Source organism: Hippoglossus stenolepis, chromosome 14 (assembly GCF_022539355.2).
Source record: "Hippoglossus stenolepis isolate QCI-W04-F060 chromosome 14, HSTE1.2, whole genome shotgun sequence".
Classification (NCBI taxonomy): domain Eukaryota; kingdom Metazoa; phylum Chordata; class Actinopteri; order Pleuronectiformes; family Pleuronectidae; genus Hippoglossus; species Hippoglossus stenolepis.
In genome coordinates this window covers 5,813,203-5,832,926 of record NC_061496.1, presented here as the reverse complement: position 1 = coordinate 5,832,926, position 19,724 = coordinate 5,813,203, and the positions used below count along the sequence as shown (strand labels likewise).

The 19,724-nt window shown below is 41.5% G+C and overlaps 1 protein-coding gene across 1 annotated transcript; it reads left to right on the top strand.

Moving 5' to 3' along the window:
- The first annotated feature begins 6,231 nt into the window (after window positions 1-6,231).
- c14h1orf52 (chromosome 14 C1orf52 homolog) lies at window positions 6,232-10,660 on the top strand. Its single transcript, XM_035176912.2, has 3 exons — window positions 6,232-6,672; window positions 7,931-8,141; window positions 8,513-10,660. Exons 1-3 carry the CDS (start codon window positions 6,376-6,378, stop codon window positions 8,665-8,667), a joined length of 663 nt encoding a protein of 220 aa, XP_035032803.1. The 5' UTR covers window positions 6,232-6,375; the 3' UTR covers window positions 8,668-10,660.
- The last annotated feature ends 9,064 nt before the right edge of the window (window positions 10,661-19,724 follow it).

The window sequence follows — 19,724 nt, the reverse complement described above, 5'->3', positions numbered from 1 at the left end:
ATTCCTCTGTGACATGTGCAGAACATACAGATGGGGAGGCCTGTCCATGCAGTGACCAATCTGTTTTGCAGACAGCCTTGAAACTCATCGGCCAACCTGATGGAAAAGCGCCCTCCTCCAGCTTGTTTTTGTGCACCACCAGGTCCAGTGTGATTCTCTCTCTAGAAAAGTCAAGGTTGGATTTCACTCGTTTGTAATGTGAGCCTTTGAGTGGGATTCTTGTGCTTTTGGGGTTAAATTCTCCACCAAACCGCTCGACTGTACTTTAAAAGACCATCTACATCTGGAAAAGAAAAAAGAAGCATCATTGTCACATGTTTTCCGGACATCGGACCACACAACCGGTCAACAGCTAACAGCATTACCAGAGAAAAAGAATAGCCAAGAGCCAAAAGATGCAAATGTGCACCACCACAGCCCGCAGATGGACGGATTCAGACTTTGAACGGATGGCACCATTATGACTTAAAAGGCAAGAAAAGATTCTTCAGAGAACTTCCCTGCAGACATTTATTTAAATGTCATCAAGCTGTGAATGCATATGAAATGTTCTGGACACTGAGGTTTCGTTGGACTCTTTCTCCCCCCCCCCTGTAGTTTTTCCTCGGCGTGTTTTAACGCAGTGAAACATGTAGACAATTAGAAGCCATAATCAAAAGCTGACAGTGCGGTTACCTCATGCAGTAATCATTTATCATCCTGACATCCATCCCGAGTAGGGGAGCAGCGGGGGGAAAAAAACTAGAAGATGACCTGCCTTTGGAACCCCCCCGACTAACCCTATCAAACGTGTCCTTCTGTATGAATGAGCCCGGGTGTGTGGTGCCTCTGCACAGACATGTTGTGGAGGCTGCGGCAGGAGGGAGAGAGCGGCGAGAATCAAAGCATGAGGAAGGGCACGGGGGGTTGAGTGTGCTGTGTGTGCTTAGCCCGCAGCCATCACACCGCGGGACACCGTGGAACATGTGATGGGGATGATCGCTCCCCAACACCGACCCCCGCCCGCACCACACCTCACAAACTGTCCTTTTGACCCACATCTCACACACCTTCCTGCAGCACCCCTCTTGTCTCTCCCCTCTTGTCTCTCCCCCTCTCTTACTTTCTCTTGCCACGCCAGTTGGATGGATCCCTTTTTCCGGCCTCCAGCCACGAGCCCAGACAGGCCGCACCGCAAACAGAGCCCAGAGTTAATGTAATGAGCCAAAGAATGCCACCGCTCAGGTTTGAAATCGTAGTGTTAGATGACCAGAGGAAACATGGTGGTGGAGGATACGTGTGCACGTGCCGAAAGGAGCTGTGGATACAAAACAGAAGAGAGGGCAAAAACTTTTTTAAGGACAGAGATAGAAAAAATGTTACTCATGCATGTGCGCTCAGCGTGTATATTTATAAAAACGCATGTTTTGACATGAATGTCGCTTCTGCACTTCCAACAGCTGCGGCTTTTTTTTTCTTCTCTGTTTTCTCGGTCATGATACCACATGTTATTTCCACCTCTTCCACACTTCATCATGTGAGTGATGGATTCAAATGGAAAGATGGATGGAAAAAGTGAGAAATTGCAGATACTGGTTAATGCAGGGGGAGGACGTGAGGATGAATACATCATTTCCACAGGTGCTACTTTGAGTTGGATCTTTTAATTACCACCATTATATTTTATTGCTGTTTGCTGTGGAAAACTCTAAATAAAACACTACGCTGTATTTTACATTCGTTTTTAATTCTTACAGCTCCAGCTGCATCACACTAGTCATAAACTATGGCTTCATTTAATTTTAGTCATTATAATATAATATGAATTGTATTGCAACATTGTATGAAAGGTGCTATATAAATAATGTGAGTTTGATTGATTGATTGATTGATTGATTGATTGATTGATTGATTGATTGGCTGTTTGGTTGGTTGGTTGGTTGGTTGGTTATCTGGTTTGTTTGTTGGTTATTTGCTTGGTTGGTGGTTGTGTGGCTGTTGATTGTTTGGTTATTTGTTTGTTTGGCTGGTTGGTAGTTTGGTTTTTTGGTTGTTCGGTAGTTTGGTTGTTTTGTTGGTTGGTTGGTTTTTTTGTAGGTTTATTTGGTTGGTTGATTGGTTGGTTGGTTGATTGTTGGACTGGTTGGTTGTTTGGTTGGTTAGCTTGTTGGTTGGTTGTTTAGTTGGTTGGTTGTTTGGTTGTTTGGTTGTTTTTTTGGTTGGTTGGTTGTTTGGTTGGTTGTTTGTTGTTTGGTTGTTTGGTTGTTATTTGGTTGGTTGGTTGGTTGGTTAGTTGGTTGTTTGGTTGTTTGGTTGTTTGGTTGGTTGTTTGGTTGGTTGGTTGGTTGTTTGTGGTTGGTTGTTTGGTTGGTTGGTTGTTAAGTTGGTTGTTTGTGCAGAAGAGGGTGGATGCAGTCTCTGAGCAGTAATGTAATTCAATCCATGAGATCAGCAGGTAGCAAAATTCACTTGCAATAGGCAGGTTTCAACCAGTAGAGGGCAGTCGCTATGGATATTTACTCTATTAACTCTTTTCTCTAAAATGTCCAGATTGAAAACGCTGAATCCTATACATTGGTTTAAGCTGAAAAAGTGGTTTAGGGGTTGAGGTACTTGTTAACTGTTTTACCTCCTGTGTCATTTGATTACATGAGCAAAGCATCAGCCAGAGTTTGACTTGGATTAAACTCATTTTTAAACTGAGTAAAAAATATGTAAAGTCCATTCTTCATTTTCTCTTATCGAGCCTTTAACCAATTACAGAGGACATGTATATAAAAGAGGCAGACATGAAAGACGACTGGATCTCTGTGACAACAGCTGGATTTTACCAGAAGAGGCTGTAACATCAGGAAGATGCCTCGGCCACATTATTATCTGTTGGTGAAAATAAAAAGCACGACGTCCATCTGCGTTTTATGAGCACGTAACCAGACCACTTCTTAGTTTTTATCCTGCAGGTGTTCTTTGGCAACTTCAAGATGGTGACCATGTGTTTAATTATGTCAATTGTAAACAGGATTTGTACAATTAGAGTCCACAACGCTCAGAAACACTACATTTGCCTTCACGAGTTAGGAAAACAAGAACAACAAAGAGAGAGAGACAAACATCCACCATCACTCCATCGCTTCTAAAACATGAGCGAAACACCCGCTGCTACGTGCACTGTCACAGATGTGCTCGTATCTGAGCTGAGGCCCGAGCATGAAATAAAGCCGTCTGAGATATCATGAGCAGCTTCAGAGGATTAAACAGAGACATGGAGAGGTGTGGCTTTTTGTCTCCATGGGGAATTTCTCACACCAGCGTCGAACTCTGCAGAGATCGAAGAAACCAGAGTGAAGTCGAGGGAAGAGTCAGTTTCTGTTTCATTTATGAAGCGGTCCAGAACCCAGGAGATGATTAGAAAACCAACATGCATCCATCAGAAAGTCCTCAGCTCCTATGGGAGGAAATGGAGCCTCGTGCTGTCCATAAAGTTTATTAGTCAACAGTATATCTGTCAGTTTAAGGCTATGTACATAGTTTCCTGCAGTCCAACAAAAGAGCTGACATGGACAAAAAATAATCACTTGTTTAAATGATTTCTTATGATTAAACCTGATTTTCTTGACTTGTCACATCCTGGTTCCAAAGATGGAAATTGAGGGAAAGTCGGGTTATTTAGCACATTAGCAGATGTTGATTTCTCAGAGAATAACTTAATCATGGATCTTGATGAAAAAATTTGACATGTTTAAGGGACTGACATCGATGAGTGAGTTCAGTTTGTTGCAGATCCAAATAGAAATCTGGCGGATTTACATGTTGTTTCATAAGTGGACTGTTTGACTTTGGCAGAGGCATCAACACAGCGTCATTCAGGTTTACCCTGATGTATGACATAAATATTTAATAGTTCTTCTTTTTTATTTGTTATTTTGTACTCTTCTCCCATAACTGATAAACTGTGATTTCAGATATCGTTGTTTTTTTCTAATTATTTGTATGAGGCCTTTTAGGTTTTCTAATCTATTTCTATTCAGTATGATGTCTTTTTGATTAGTTTCGCCAACGATACTGAACTAAATGCAGCGAGGATGGAAAGAGAAACCACCTCTGATGGTTTGGTTCCACGAAGGTCACATTTTTCGATCCCTTTTTTAAAAACGGCGCAGGATTCGTAGAAAGGATTCATTGATTCTGCGGCTTCGGTTGACAAAGAAGAGCAACAACAGGACAGTGTGAAACCATTGCACAAGAAGCAGAGTTCTCCCTGTCAAAACAAGAATATCTCTGTATATCACCTGTCAGCCTTTTAGCTTGACGTGCAGTGACCAGAGCAAAAACTCCACCCGCAATAAATGGGGGTTGTAATAACATGAAATACGTCCCAGGCGTCACACGCGTCCCTGTTTTACACAAATTTATGCTCCCAGACATCTTTTTAAAAGCAGAAAGGTATAATCAGCCAGTCAGCAATCTTCCATAACTATAGAGCAACACCAGCTTGTCCTAGTTTACTTGTGGGCCCACTTTTTAAACAATCTCTTATTCCTATTTCTACTATAACTACTGCAGCAGCTGGAGATGGTGATTCTAGAATCAGCCTGTGATTAATCACGAAGAGGACAAGGTGAAGATAAAACCAAAGAAGTTCACTTGAACGTGAACTTAACCTTCCGCTTCAGGATGTGTTCAGACTGGACTTCCAGTAAATCTCAGCACAGATTTGACCTCACGCTCACCCAAAAATGCAAAAGCACCTTCTTGGGAGCATCTGCATTGTTATTATCGAGCAGGCGGAGAGAAATTGTGAGCAGTATATTTTGGTAGATTTATGTTTCAGTGCGTTTTAGTCGGTGTTTGACCTTCATGTGAGGGCAGAGGCTGGCCCTGCTCAGTCTGACTGAAAACAACAAGAGAGGCTTTTAATTTTGGTTTTCTTGACAGCTTTCAATTATCGGGAAGTCATGATGTGGCAGGAACGAGCAGTGGGTCCCTAAGGTGGTCAACGTGTTTGTGAGGAGGTTTGCGATGTATTGCAACGCTTTATGGAAACAAACTTTGAATCTTGTGAATCTATAGAGACAGTTATGTTCTTTTAGAGACTATTTATTTTCTATCAAAAGAAATTAAGTTTATTCATGTGCAGTAAATTTGCAAACCTGTTTATTTTCACTCATGCTTTTTTTTTGTAAATCACTTCCTCTGGGCCCCTCTTTATTTTCACTGGTAATACCACATTGCACTCTAGTGGTCAAAGGTTGTATTTACATTTGTTTCCTTGGGCGTCTTCCAAAAACTCCAAACATTCCTTTGTGTCCAAATGATCCACAAGCCGATGATCGTGCTGCTGCACTGAGCCGAAACACAATAAACCATGAACACAACAGACAATGTGGGGACATCAGTTCTTCACGGCTCAGCAGAGGGACAGGGCTCAGTCCAGACATCTTTTACAATATGTCTGTCATTAGATGCACTAACACTGCACACTCAACCTCTCTCCTTTTCCACTGAAGACCAATCTATTACAAGTATCTACGGAGCCCCTGAAGTCCTAAAGATGAGATATTTTTATCTTGTTTGCACAAGATAATTATCTAGTGGGAACAAGATACTTATCTTGTGCACACATGAGTTAATATCTGCTAGTAAAGACATGACTGACAGATGCTTTGAAGACAACACCAAGTTGTGTTCTCAAGTTGTATGATAGAAACATGGTCCTTCCATCGGCTGAGCCTGTTCTTCTTCAGTATGAGCAACAAATGATTTCTGACAATCCTGTGTATCCTGCAAAAGTAGCCAAAATTTCACTGTGTGACATTTCCAGGTGAAAATAAAACTTGATTAGCTGAGTTTTCTCTCTGACATGGTAGTAATAGTAGTAGTAATGGTAGAAGTAGTAGTAGTAGTATTAATAGTAGTAGTGGTACTAGTAGTAGTAGTAGTACTAATAGTAGAAGTAGTGTTAGTAGTAATAGTAGAAGTAGTGGTGGTGGTAGTGGTAGTAGTAATAGTAGAAGTAGCAGTAATACTAGTACTATTACTAGTAGTAGTAGTAAAGTACCACTAGTACCACTAGAATTACTACATTGTATTGCTAGTAGTAATAGTAGATGTAGTGGTAGTATTAGTAGTACTAGTAGTAATAGTTATTTTGTTGTAACAGTTGCAGTAGTGTGGTGTTTTAAATGATGTTGGTATTTACTCGGCCTGCTCCTATAATAAAAATCTTTACGACAGTCGTCACGACAGTCTCCCTCTGCTTTGCGACTGTTTGGGAGGCTGATTCAAAATGGAGTAAAATCCTGCGGCACCTTCTCCACAGAATCAGGCTGTTTTCTCCTTCACGTCGTTTTCCCCGTGAACCAGTTCTCCTCTTTCGGAACCACTCACCTCCGCGTCATGTCCGAGGAGAAGACCTCGGGCTCCCTGGGCTTCTTTTCCAGCTACGACGACCTGAGCGACAGCAGCGACTCGGACGAGGAGGAGCGGGGCGGGCGGAAGAAGAAGCCGGGCGCCGAGGCTGCGGGCGGGGAAGCCGAGTCGTCGCAGCACGGCGGAGGCAGAGGGGCGGCCGGCGGGGCCCCGCTCCCCAAGCCCGACGAGCTGTTCCGCTCCGTGTCCAAACCCGCGTTCCTCTACAACCCGCTGAACAAGCAGATCGACTGGGAGAGCCTGAGCGTCAAAGCCCCGGAGGAGGTGAGTCGAACCCCCGCAGACCCGCATGTCTCCAGGGGGGGTGCAGGGGAGAGGGTGGAGGGTCACACCAGCTCATAACGATCAGGAGATTATATTGATAACTTCCTCCATGATGGATCCTTTCTCAGCTCCACAGTTACCACCAGGTCTGGACAGTGGGGGTCCAGGGGCAAACAGCTGCTGATGGGCCCCCCTGACCCCCCACTATAAGCTCCTTAGATAAAGGGATAGTTCACCCAGAAGATGAACATTCACTCATCTCCTTCGCACTATGATGGAGGAGGAGAAGTGTTCGAGTCCACAAAACACTCGTGGAGTTTCAGGGGTAAACTGTGTCAGAGCAGAATCCATTCAGGCTAAAAACATGTTGTGAATGACCTTGTTCCCAGTTTAATTTGAATGTCTGTGCTTCCAGACACTGGGATGAAACCACAGGAGCAGTATGAAGGCAGTTCATGTTATCTGTTGTTGTTTTTTACTTCAATTGTATTGGATTTGGCTGCAACACTGTTTTCCCCCTTTTATATATTTAAAGCTAAGCTGGTCAGAGATGTGCTAATGTGAATATTTGCCTGTTTTCAATGAGAGTTCACTCAAAATGTGGTGGATTTTGTTACAGACTTTATAGTTCACAGAATAGTCTAAAGGCTATTAGGAAAATATTGAAAACAATTGTCAGACATATTGATAATTAAAACTACCATTTTCATTTGTTGAAGTATTACGCCTGTTCCACAAAGGACAAATTATTAAAGCAATTTGATGAAATGCAGCTTTACAAACAGTAACAACAAGAGCTGCCACGTGTCAAATGTTTTATTGTCCATTTATCTGTTGATCAGCCTATTTTGACAAAAATTGAAAACGTTAATATTTGCTTGTATTGTTCAGGTGACAGAATTAAAACCACATTCAGTAAAGCAACAAATCTTCTTATTGAAGAAGTTGAAACAAGTCTGTTGCTTTTTGATTTGATGAGTGACGTGAGATGTTAATAATTTTCTTGTTTAAGGTAGAGGATCACAGGTATGACACCATAACCGTCTTGTATCAGCTATAACTAATTATAGTCTATATTGTAATAAACAGTGTAGGGACAAAAGGATTTGAAATATTCTGTATATGTAAAGTCAGCAATGCTGCATGTTTACATGATAATTTCCCTCCACCAAAGACCAGCTCAGTTGTTGGAGGTTGTTGATTTGTAGCTTTTCTGAACCTTTTCTTTCCACACTATGCTTCTCTCGGTTACCTGAAGCCTGCCAGACAGTTCAAGCCGTGGAAGACAAACGCTGTGCCGCCTCCTGACAGCTACGCTGCAGAGCCAGAGAAGAAGAAGGGAGCTCCTCCGGGAATGGACATGGCCATAAAGTGGTCCAACGTGTACGAAGACAACGGGGACGACGCACCACAGCCTTTCACTGGCAACGCACAGTTCTTACCATCAGAGGAGCAACCATCAGACTCAGGTCAGTCTGAACATGTCAGAATTAACACTTAGCTCTCCCAGATACTATCACAACAATACACCAACATACTCCTTGGTGATTTAAAGCATTTTAGACATATTTTGGAGAGGTCTGTGCATGAGCCCTTTGCCAATTCAAACCTCAGTATGACCTGAAAGGTACCAAAAGCAAAACACAACTCCAGCTTCACTCCTGCACCCATCTCGGTGGAAAACAGATGTTGGGCTACAAAAAAACTCCCAAAATAAGACTTATAAGCACTTTCTCTGTTGCTATTATCCATTTTTATTTTTAAATACTACGCTGTCAAGTTGTTAAAAAAATATTTTCCACTCTCCCCTTATGCTATCACCGACCCTTCTGATTTTTAGATGAGGACCCAGACCTAGCAGGCGCCTCTGCCAAGAAACGGCGAGTGGAGACCTTCCAGCAGAAGGAGAAGAGGAAGAGGGACATGGGTCAAGCCACCTCAGACAAGAACTTCGTCGAGGAAGAGAAAAGGATCCTCAGGCAAAATGTAGACTGAGGCCCCAAGCTGCCGGCAACAAGGCACCGTGATTTAATCTCGGCAGAGAACATTCACCAACATTAGCAAAGTGGTCAAGTAGGAAGCGAACGTTTTACTATTTTGCAATATTATAGTATTTTGTTTTGTTTTCAAATGCGTTCCAGCTCATTTGAAAGAAAAGCTTTATATCGGTGGGATTTTAGGATAAACAAGAGTTTAGGAAAGTCTCGCTGCAGAAATCTCAACCTAAGATCTTAGATTATGGTAAATCCCTGTAACTGTTTTCCAAATATTTAAAGGAAAATTCCGGTGTGTTACTGTTGTTTTTAAATTTTTGACGAGGGTTTACTTCCCGACTCTCTTTCAGAGGCACTGAAGCCGTTTTCAGACACGAGCTCTGGAAAATGTCCGCACTTTTGGGTCCGGACTTTCTCCTGAGTTTACCTTTCACACACAAACAAAGCAGCAGGAGGTTCTGCCGTCAATCGTGTTCACAACAGCGGGAAAGTCTCTGTAATGTAAACTTTCCGCTTTAGAGATCACGTGTTTTGGTTTACACCACATCGACACACTTATCGACAAAAGCTTCTGAATCCCGTTGTCTTTCCAAGTTGACGTCTCTTTTTCTTCCTGAGATATTTGTATTCTTTTTGTTTTGTCAGTTTTGTGTTTGTCCCGCGTTACAAACGTCCTCAACACGTCCGATCGCTCGCGGTGAATCCTCCAGACAATCTATTGCTGTATTCTCACAGACATTCACTCAGATATTATCCAGAGTCTTGAACTCTGGGGGGCTGGCAGGAGAAACTCCAGAGAATGTCCGCAGCAACTGACTCTGACATTCGAGTTCAGTGAATGTCTGAACGCAGCTTGAAACAAGGGATATCATCACATACAGCTTTAAGCTTTGCCATCACCTTTGCTTTACTTGAGAAAACGTCAGTTGCATCACAGGGTAAAATTTGACTTGTTTAGTTTTGTCCGATTGCTCTCGTCCCAAATGGAAACACCAGAAGTAAAAAGTAAAACACCTCAGTTTTCCTCTGAATGAGGCGTTCGGCCCTCCTGCTGTGATACATTAAAACTTCAGTGTGGTCATGTAGGCTTTGTGTCTTTGCTATTTAATGACTTAAACAATGACGTTGCTGTGGTGGTTTACTTTGCCTGTGAGTTGTCTTGTATTATGCAGAGTATCCACCACTGAACTCTGACTGTGCTTGTGTTGTGTTGATGCAGTGACTTTCCTTTTAGAAATGTGAGTGAAATGACTGTAAATATGTTGAAATGGTCATTTTTGCACTGCAGACATGTTGACCTGTCACAGGAGGAAATGCAGAGTTGATATTAACTAATGACTGTTGTGTTTAAGTGGATCATGACAGTGTGACTGTGAGTCTGCAATCATAATACCAGGGCCTTGAAACCAAAAAGGAAATTCATCCACCGTTAATGTTATTATTTGTTCCTTGTTTTCTCTGCTGTGACGTGTCAAAATGTCATCAATGTAAAAAAAAAGACCTTTAATTTTTAGAAGCGCACGTTCTTCCTGCTTATGGGCACAAGGTGGCGTCCTTAAGCTAATTTAGTATCCCCTCCCTTCACGTTAAAGATGAATTCTGCTGCACTTTGGTTTAAATGTTTAAATCACAACCAGGGTCTGTGTGAAAAAAGTAGAATTCTGACGAAGGGAGTGATGATCTTCGATTTGGAAGTTTGTCTCATCTCAGTTCTCTTGAGATACTCGATGCATTCTGACTGTTTGTTCAGTCTCGTGTAGCTTGTATTACACACAACACTTTACATGTGTTCTGAAGAAATACATGAAAATCAGCTTCGTATATATTTGGTATTAATACAGAGGGTTATTGTAATACTGTACTGTTTTTATGTTTCTGCCCACAAGTCTTCTTATTTTGTGTAAACTGTTGAATATGGAGAATTTTATAGTTTTGTTTTCAGTGAGATATTGTTCATCAAAAACCACATAGGCAATAAAAGATATTTTAATGTCTGTCTTTTAAAAGTATTTTCAAGTCCATTGTCAAGCACAATCACTATAAACCAAGTCTTAAAATTATTTCTAATACCATATTGTTATAATCCAGAGATGAGATAATACAATTTCTCCGTCCACTGGAGCAAATATAATAATTTTCTGAGAATTGGGGGGGGGAAGAGAAAATCCCTTTGCACTTTGCAGGCGTTTAGTGATCAGAGGAACTCCCGGCCTATCTGTCATCACGGCCTGACATGAAATAGTGGTAAATATGCTTCTGATAAAATTCCAGCCTCCAGGTATGTGCCTGGCCTTGTCTGAAGTGCGTACCTGCTCCTGCACAACAGCAGCAGCAGACCGATGCTATCGACCATATTTACGAACAAATGACTCCCCTCTCTGTGCCGAGCAGCTGGGTCACGTCCGTCAAAGTTCAAGAAAGCTGCCCGTCAGTCCTGCAACGGCAAATTTCCCAGAAAATGTGTGTTTTGTAAAAATCTCCTCTTGGAATTGTGTGAAAAACTTGTATTCCAGCTTAGTTTTGGAACCCTCTTTGTGTTATTGGCATTGTGTTAACGGAGGCAAACATTTTTACCCTCGTTACACAAAAAAGTCCTTAAAAAAGCTCTGAGAAATATCGCTTCATAAGAATTCTCTAAATAAAATGTTATTGTTTAGATTTCACTCGTGCATCAGAACAATTGTGACTCATTAACTAAATTGAAAAGAGTCTTGCCAATAACTCAAGTGTCCGTCACAGGAGCCGTTTATCACTGTGACACATTTACTGGAAGGTCAAGACCTCCTAATGGCCATTGAGTATTCAGGGATTTAACCGCGCTTGCTGCCTACAGCTGCTACTTTCTGACTTACGACATTTTCACACAGTCCGGACGAAATGTCGCAGCTTGTATGTAAATGTAAGTCTGGCTGTTTTCTGGCGCTGCGTCAGGGGAGGGAGTTCATGTTCTCTCCTCTTTTACAAGATGCAGTCTGCAGCCATGCTAACATGTTCCCTGCTACAGTACTAATATATGGATTATTAGCCAGTGATATTTACCAGGTTCAGCATCTTTAATCAGGTAACATGTTAATTAACACAAGTACATTAGCTCTGCAGGTATATTGTCTCATAACCTGAAATATTGAAGCAGTGGGAATTTGGAGCTGGCGATGGTGCTTGTTGAATATCAGAGAAACTTTTATACTAGCGACTTTAAAAAAGGTCTTAACAGAAATTAAAAGATAAAATAAATATCCATTCTGCCGATGTTGCCTGCATCATACTAGCATTCTGCTAATGCATGCTGATTGGTCAGTTAAGGATTTACAATTGATTATTGACAGGCCACTCTACTTCAATGGTGCTGAGAATCTAAGGAAAGTGAATGAAGTCGTGGGACCATCTAAAGAGGAATGAGAATGTAGATCTGGCCCCTCCCCCTTAAATCGAATGCATAAAGAAAATTGGCAGAATTTTGTTTAACATCATAGAAGTTGCATTTTGTGGCCACAGTGCCATTGGCTCCCATTCATTCAGGACTTTACCTCGTTAGCACTCCCCCGACACAAGAGTGGAAGTTCTCCCTATATTAGAAAACCGATGAAATGTCAACTTCATGTTAGCGATAGAGGAAAAAATCGGAGAATCACCAAAGTCAGTGTGAATCATCATCTGTGGAGCCATGAATGTCTGCATCAAAATTCAGATCAATACATCCAGAGGTTGTTGAGAGTTTGAATGGAATTATCTCGCTATCTCTGCATCAGTTGAGAAGCCTGGTTCCACGTGAGCACACTCATCTGACTTGTTGACCAACCTGCCGTCGGCCCTGGATGTTGTCTAGAGGCAAACAGTTGCTTTTCACACCAGCAATCAGGCCGATCGCGTGAAACAGATGTTCTGCAGAAAAGACAAAACCTGGAGACAACCAGGCTCCTGGTGTAACCTGACATTGGAGCTTTCACTTCAGGTTGGAGCCATGTTAACAGTATGTTATCATCAGCGTGTGTTGTTCGTGTGTTGAAATCGCATCTTTTGGAAGAAAGATCAAAGTTTCCTCGCGGCCTCATGGTCCATAAACCACAGGTTAGTCTCTCTCGGTTGCATATTGAGCTTTGAGAGGATTTTTTCCAAACGGTGGTCGGGCAGTAACATAATATTGTAATTTGCAGTAACATTGTGGTACTGGCCACTGATTGCAGCTGCATTTTTCCAAACGTTCCCCCCATGTTTGAAGTGGAAATTCCACTTCCATACGTCTATACCACCCAAGAACATCTGTGGCATTTCATCAGATGTTCAGAAAATAAGTGCATCGGCCAATATCATGACAAAAAATTCATATGGCAGCCAAACATCTTCAATTACAGTTTATTTTTACACTCCCTCGCCTGCAAGGAATTTCTAATTTAGTTACATCTGTTTATTTTATAAAAAGTCTCATCTCTGGCAGAATTTTTACACATTTCCTGTTTGAATGTTGATTTTTTTCAGGCTGTAGTCGTCATAGTTGTAGCTCTGCCTGCACCAAACTAGCTTGTATACGCATGTTACATAAGCTGATTCGTTTTAATGACTGCAGCCACAAAAATGCCAGCAAGACGGAATACCAAGATGTAACCATGTTCCCTTATGGGCTAGGAAAATATTTTCCTTCTTAAACTAAATGCACAAACCATTAAAACGCTCCTAGGGTGAGTTTAAGAGCTGAAAACCCATGAGAAGTTGATGTTGTAGAGATAAATGCTTTTAGCAAGACGGTGAAAGTTGTTTTTAAAAGTAAGAATCTTGAGCATAATGTGAATAAATTATATTTCTTTCAAAGAATTCATAGGAATCTATGTATTTCAAGGTATTTTACAAATAACCAGCTTTTCGGATTAGTAATTTCATTTCATTACATTTTTAAAACTGAGGTTATTATCATCAACAGAGTGGTGCAGTTTTGATTCAGGCAGTAGAATCATTAAGATAAACTTGTAAAACAAAACATTTTCCTCCTGATTACATAACGACAGCGTTAGGAGAAAGGGACGTTAAGAAATTATGGAGAACAGTAGCAAGAGACAAGCAGTCTGACGTCCTGTCCTGATAAACACATCAGAGGTTGTTGATAAGGATACAGAGGAGACACAAAGACAGTGTGCGCGTGTGTGTGTGTCTATGTGTAGCGGCGGTCAGCTAACCAGGCTGCCGGTCAGTAACCGTGGAGATAGTATCTGTGTGAATTCTGTTATCTTGACCCTTGTTCTGTGCTTTTCTCTAATCAGGCTGAGGTGGGTACAGTGAGTTGTGTAAGTCTGCTTACACTCACACACAGACAGACACACATACACACACACAAAGATCCTCCTCAGTGAAGGTCTGGACTACTGCAACACAACTGATTGTGTGACAAAACGTTGTTTCTAATTAATCCAACTCCTTTCATTTTCCCCAGACTGGGGAAATCGATTAACAGAAAATGATTTGACTTGGTTAGGGTTGATTTACCGTCTTGGATATTTTTAATATTAAAATTTGATATTTACTACATAAAAAATAGATAAAATAATATCACATAGATATATAGAAATGTATATATAGAAATTGTATTTATTGTGAAAAAAATGGAAGGAAAATAGCACAACGTATTTCTCTTATGTGTGAACTCTGTCCTTCCTGGAAAAGAGTCTTAAAGGTAACAAAAAGTAAAAAGGGGTAAAGTGCAGTCCTAAGTTTCAACATCATTCAAAAGCCAGGAATGAATTGGATATAATTAGTCTGCTCTGATTGAACTTCTCTGAGTCACTGTGTGTGCTTCACAGGTTGTTCAGACCTGGTGTGAACATCAATCCTGAGTAGATCCAATCTGAAGTGGACATCTCTAAGTTCACATGTGAACACACTCAAGACGCATTGAGGATGTGTTTGAGGTCGGATCCCTTTCAGAGGTGGTCCGGGATGCGTGGGGCCTCAGTCTATTTGCTGTGTGAGCATGAATGTGTCCGGGGCCACGTCCTCTGACCTAAAGTTTCATAATGATAGAAAAATATTTTGACACCTCTCCGTGTTTCCCATACTATGATTCATTTGTAGCCACTTCCACAATATTAACACTGACGGCCTTGTGTTGACTTTCTGTTTTGTTCAAATAGGTAAACACCAGGTTAATACCAGGTCTGCACAGCTGCTTTATTCCTGCTGCTACAGCAAACAAAGGTCATGTTTGGTTTTAATTTTGCTCTGCACCTTCATACAACAGCCACAGATGTTCGAGCCGACATGAGCAAACAGGGTATTTAGGTTAACATCCCACTGTCCCGCTCAGGTTTACCTCTCAGGAGATAAGAACTTATCTGGTTGATGTTTACTTGCACAAAATCAAACATTAAATTTAGATATTGACTTATAGTATAGTAAGGTTATTATATGGTGTTTTTATAATATTATATAAGTTTAATATAATTGTCCCTAGCGCACATGAAATACATTTTGTTTGATATCGAGCTCAGCCGATCATTTAAAACTCCCAAATTAAAAGGTATTTAGTCATTTTTAATCGGAGCAAACACAAATTCAGAATCTTACGTATTTGCTCGACTGTTTCTCAGCCAGGGTCAGTAACTTCCTGAACCTACGCTGTATTTAAAGATGGATGACATGACGGCTCCCAAAAGTGAAGCCAAAGTGTCTTGCTCACCACCTTGTGGCTGGCTGCAGTATAGGTCATAATCCCCACCTCCTCCATGTTAGTGGATAGGACACAGATTATAGTAAAAAAATTTAAAAAAGGAAAAATGTTCTGGTAAGTTTGGTTTTATTACATTTTTTCATGTCATAAAACTGAGTGAAACGTCATGATAGACAGCTGAGAATGACACAAGATTGGTCAGGCATGTGTATCAGCGTGACCAAAGATCGTCTCCGTCCCCCGGCTCCAAATGACATCGTTGGCATAAAATGGCAGCGTTCGTAATCGGGATATTTTGGCTTCTTTTCTGGACAGTGGGAGGAAGTGGAGACGTGTCATCTGTCTTTATAAACAATCTATGTTCCTGCAGAAATGGAATTATTCCTTTAATTACACTGTTTTGTGTAAATATACAGGTTAAATTAACTTGAACTGTTTTGCTGAAAAGTTTAAGTGTCTAAATGGCTTTTAAATTGTGGTGAGAACTAACTTCTTGGGATAAAACTATGTTTTCCCCTGTATGAAAATGACTAAGAAATTATAATATTAAGTGCTTCTGTTAAGTAAAACTAACTCTCACATCTTTAACATGGCACTGGTGTGGATATAAATGCAGTGGTGCCCAATGAGGTTTTTAGTTTTTCTCCGTCAGTAGTAAAATATGAGTGAATGGCTATGACAATGATGTGACAGGGGAACGTAAAGCTCCAGGCTCTTGGCAACGCTGCGCTGACAGGGATCATCCAGCCTAATTTATACCCTGAGAAAGGCTTGTGTGCAAGGACATAAATTTAGTTGCGGTGCGCTGCAAAAAAAAAGAAGGGAAGGCCCATAAACCGTCTGTGACCGAGAGTCAGAGACACAGAGAGAGGGAACAATGGGCGGCCATCAGGAGGAGAGCCCCAACAGCTGCAAAGCCCCATATCACAACACACCCTCACGTGCACACACATATACATTCTCTCTCTCTCCTGGTCACACACGCACACAATCAGTTCTCTTTCTCATGCACTCTCCGGCCAGGTCTTCTGAATGGGGGCCAGCTAAGCAGATGTTCTGCCCACTGCCTGCACAAAGGGCACAAGTGACTGGTGGAGGAAAGAGAAAGAAGAGAAAGTAAAGAGGGGAGAAACTTCCTCATTTTCCCTTGAGTCAGCATCACAGCAGCTCCTGACAACTGCTGAGTTTATATTCATTTAAATCTCTGGTAAATTATTAGATGTATTTTTGATTTTATTCATATATTTATGTTTCTATCGTGTGCCGACACAAGAGACCTGATGAGTGGAGCCATGGGACAGTAAAGTGAAACAGAAGCCAAGTGACAGGATCTTGTAAGTTACATTAACTAGTGAAAAAACGACTTTTCTTATTGGAGAACTTCATCACAATCAACAAAAATATATGCGTAAAAAATTACAGAGGCGTATTTCTGCCAAGCCAGAAAAACGGGGATCAGATCACGATATATCATGAAGAGTTTATTGTTTTAAAAGGATGTTTTCATGTTATAACAAGATATTTTCACATTATTACGACACACAAACTTAACCAAATACCTTTTAAATTTGTTGCACAAGCAAAGTATAGTTACCAAATTAAGTACAGCAAATAACTAAATATACTGAGTTACATTCCACTGCAATCTTACAGCTCTATTTCCACACAACAATCCAGCACGTGCGTAACCTGAGGTACTCTGAGGTATCACAAGACAAGATCTCCTCGTCAGGCATGTGAAACATCTCCAGTATGAAAATTGCACTGATTTATTGTCGTTAGTCCAAAGAAAGAGAAATCGCTGCTGCCCTGCGGAGAGTGTGTCGAACGACTGCAGCACTTCTTCTCCAACCCGCAGGTTTGTGTCCATCCCGATGTATCATACGTCTTTTCCCCAACACTCACACCCCCCTCTCCCCCCTCTCCATTTTTCTCTCGTTCACACACAAACGCTCACTATTCAGCCTGCAGGTTTTGACCTGTAAATAACTGCCCAGACAGGGTCTAGTCAGTCAGTCGCGGAGGCAGGCCGAGGCGTCAGGGCCTACACGGCTCCTGCAGAGCAATAACAGATGCTTATCATGTTTTACTGAGGGGAGTGGAGGTGGAGGTGGGTGGTGCTGGTGGAGGGGGGGGTGAATGTGGCACATTGGGGCCCTGTGGATGAATGGCCCTGACAATAAATGCCCTCAATCATGGGTAGACTTTAGAAAACACAGACACAGTTATGCCAGAAGTGTTATAATGGATTCAGATTAAGTTTGAGTGTGTGTGTGTGTGCTCTTGTACAGCTGTCTTTGTGAGGACCACTTGGAGCCTACAACCTACGGAGTGAGGACATTTTGGGAAAGTAAGGAAATTTTGGCCGGTCCTCACTTTGTGACCTTCCTTTAATGGATTGTTTGTGGGTTAAGACTTGGTTTTAGGGTTAGGGTTAGGATTAGGTTCAGATTAGTAGGGTTAGACATTTAGTTTGGATGGTTAGGGTTCAGTTTGGGGGCTAGGGAATGCATTGTCAGAGTGTCCTCACTAAGATAGAAGTACAAACATATGTGTGTGTGTGTGTGTGTGGTGCAGGTATTACTCATATTGTAGGGACCTACGACTTATCTTCCTTATGGGGACAAAAAGCAATCATGTAATCATGACATTTTAAAGTGAAGAATTATGACTTATGAGTTAGGGTTAAGGAAAGTAGTAACTATAGGTAAGGTAGAAATAAGTGTGTGTTTGTGTGTGTGTGTGTATGTTTTTGTTGCCTCTTTAGAACCTTTTCCATCATAAACAGGTATAAGGTTTTGCTGTCTACAATAAATGGAAGGCAATGCAAAGTCCTAATAAGGAAAGCTGCTCAAACCTGTGTGTGTGTGTGTGTGTGTGTGTGTGTGTGTGAGTGTGTGTGAGTGGGAGGCACACAGAGCGCATGTGCACTCATACACCCACTGCAGCTTTTCAGCAGCTCATCCTCTTGCACATTCCTTGCAGAGGCAACAGCAAACAAATGGCTTAAGGTTCAAGTGAAGTATGTTTCATTCCCTCTCGCCGCTGCCTCGGCCGCTCTCAAGGCCACGGGTTGTGCTGCGAGCGGGGACAGGGGTTAGACGCCAGGTCAGAGAGGTGAGGATTCCTCAAGAAACACTTCAGATAAAAGTGTCGACAAAATAATTGGCAGCGATCCATCACGACGGAGGCTTTTGGGTCGGAGCATAAAAAATAGCCTGTGTGTGTGTGTAGTAATGAAGATGAACCTAAAAGACAAATCCCTCCTGACTTACAGGATTCTGCTCATTTGTTAAAGAGGTAACAAACCATTCAGAGCTGAGAGGTTATCGCCGTCCTCATCATTGTTTCTCGCTGAGACACACATTTCTTCCTTTCTCTTGTTCCTGCAGAGGGTCAAAGCACGTTTTTCCCCCTGAGAGCAGAGTTGTTTTCCAGCCGCTGTTTGCTGAAATGGCTTCAGAGCCACCAGTTAAGGTGGTGATTTGAAGTCTGGGCTCGGCGCTCTCCAACTGAATTTAATCCACATTTCAGGGACAAATATGTGCTGAATTTCAATGGAGGAGCTGGAGCTCTCACGTAAAATCACCCAGACCTCAAGATTCAAGATTCAAGACTCTTATCCTGGGTGTAAGACTCTATTTTTAAAGCATCCTTTATAAACATTGATTTATTTCCATGTCATACTTCATAGATGCTCCTTTACATTTCATAGCCTTGATTTTTGGCTCCTCTACAATTATTACCTGTTTACGCATCAATGGAACAATATAATAATGCTTTATGTACAAAATTGATTGGAATTGGACTTGGTGAATATCTTCTTCCTCTTATTCATAGCTTATTGTATAAGTGTAAAGTCAAGCTGTAAATATCAGTCGATCAGTTGATTAGTTGATCCTCAGAAGGTTAATCTGCAATTAATTCAAGTAGTAAACACATTTATGAGGCTTAACATTTCCTCTGGTTCCATATTCTCATTTATATTTGGTGACTTTCTTATGTGATTGGAAACTGTCTGGGTTTTGGGACTGTTCCACAAAACAAACTATTTAATAAAACCACTTTATGAATATTTATGATAATGATTCTATTCTGTACTTTCAAAAAACAGGAAATGATTTCCAGCTGCAGCTTTAAATCATTTCATGTCAAACTCGGTTTAAAGTTTGTGTTGAAGAAGCTCTCGTGCAATTTTCTGCAAATAAGGAAAAATGTGCAGGGTTCCTGAACTTTGATCCAGGGAAATATTCCAAATGTTTTAGCTGCAATCATGAGGGGAAGGAGAGGTGAGGCGCTAGAGAGGAAGAAGAGAGGGAGGGAAAGTGCGTGTGTGTGTGTGGAGCAGAGAGAGGGAGGGAGAGAAAGAGAGGGAGAGAGAGGGGAGGGAGGAAAAGTGCGTG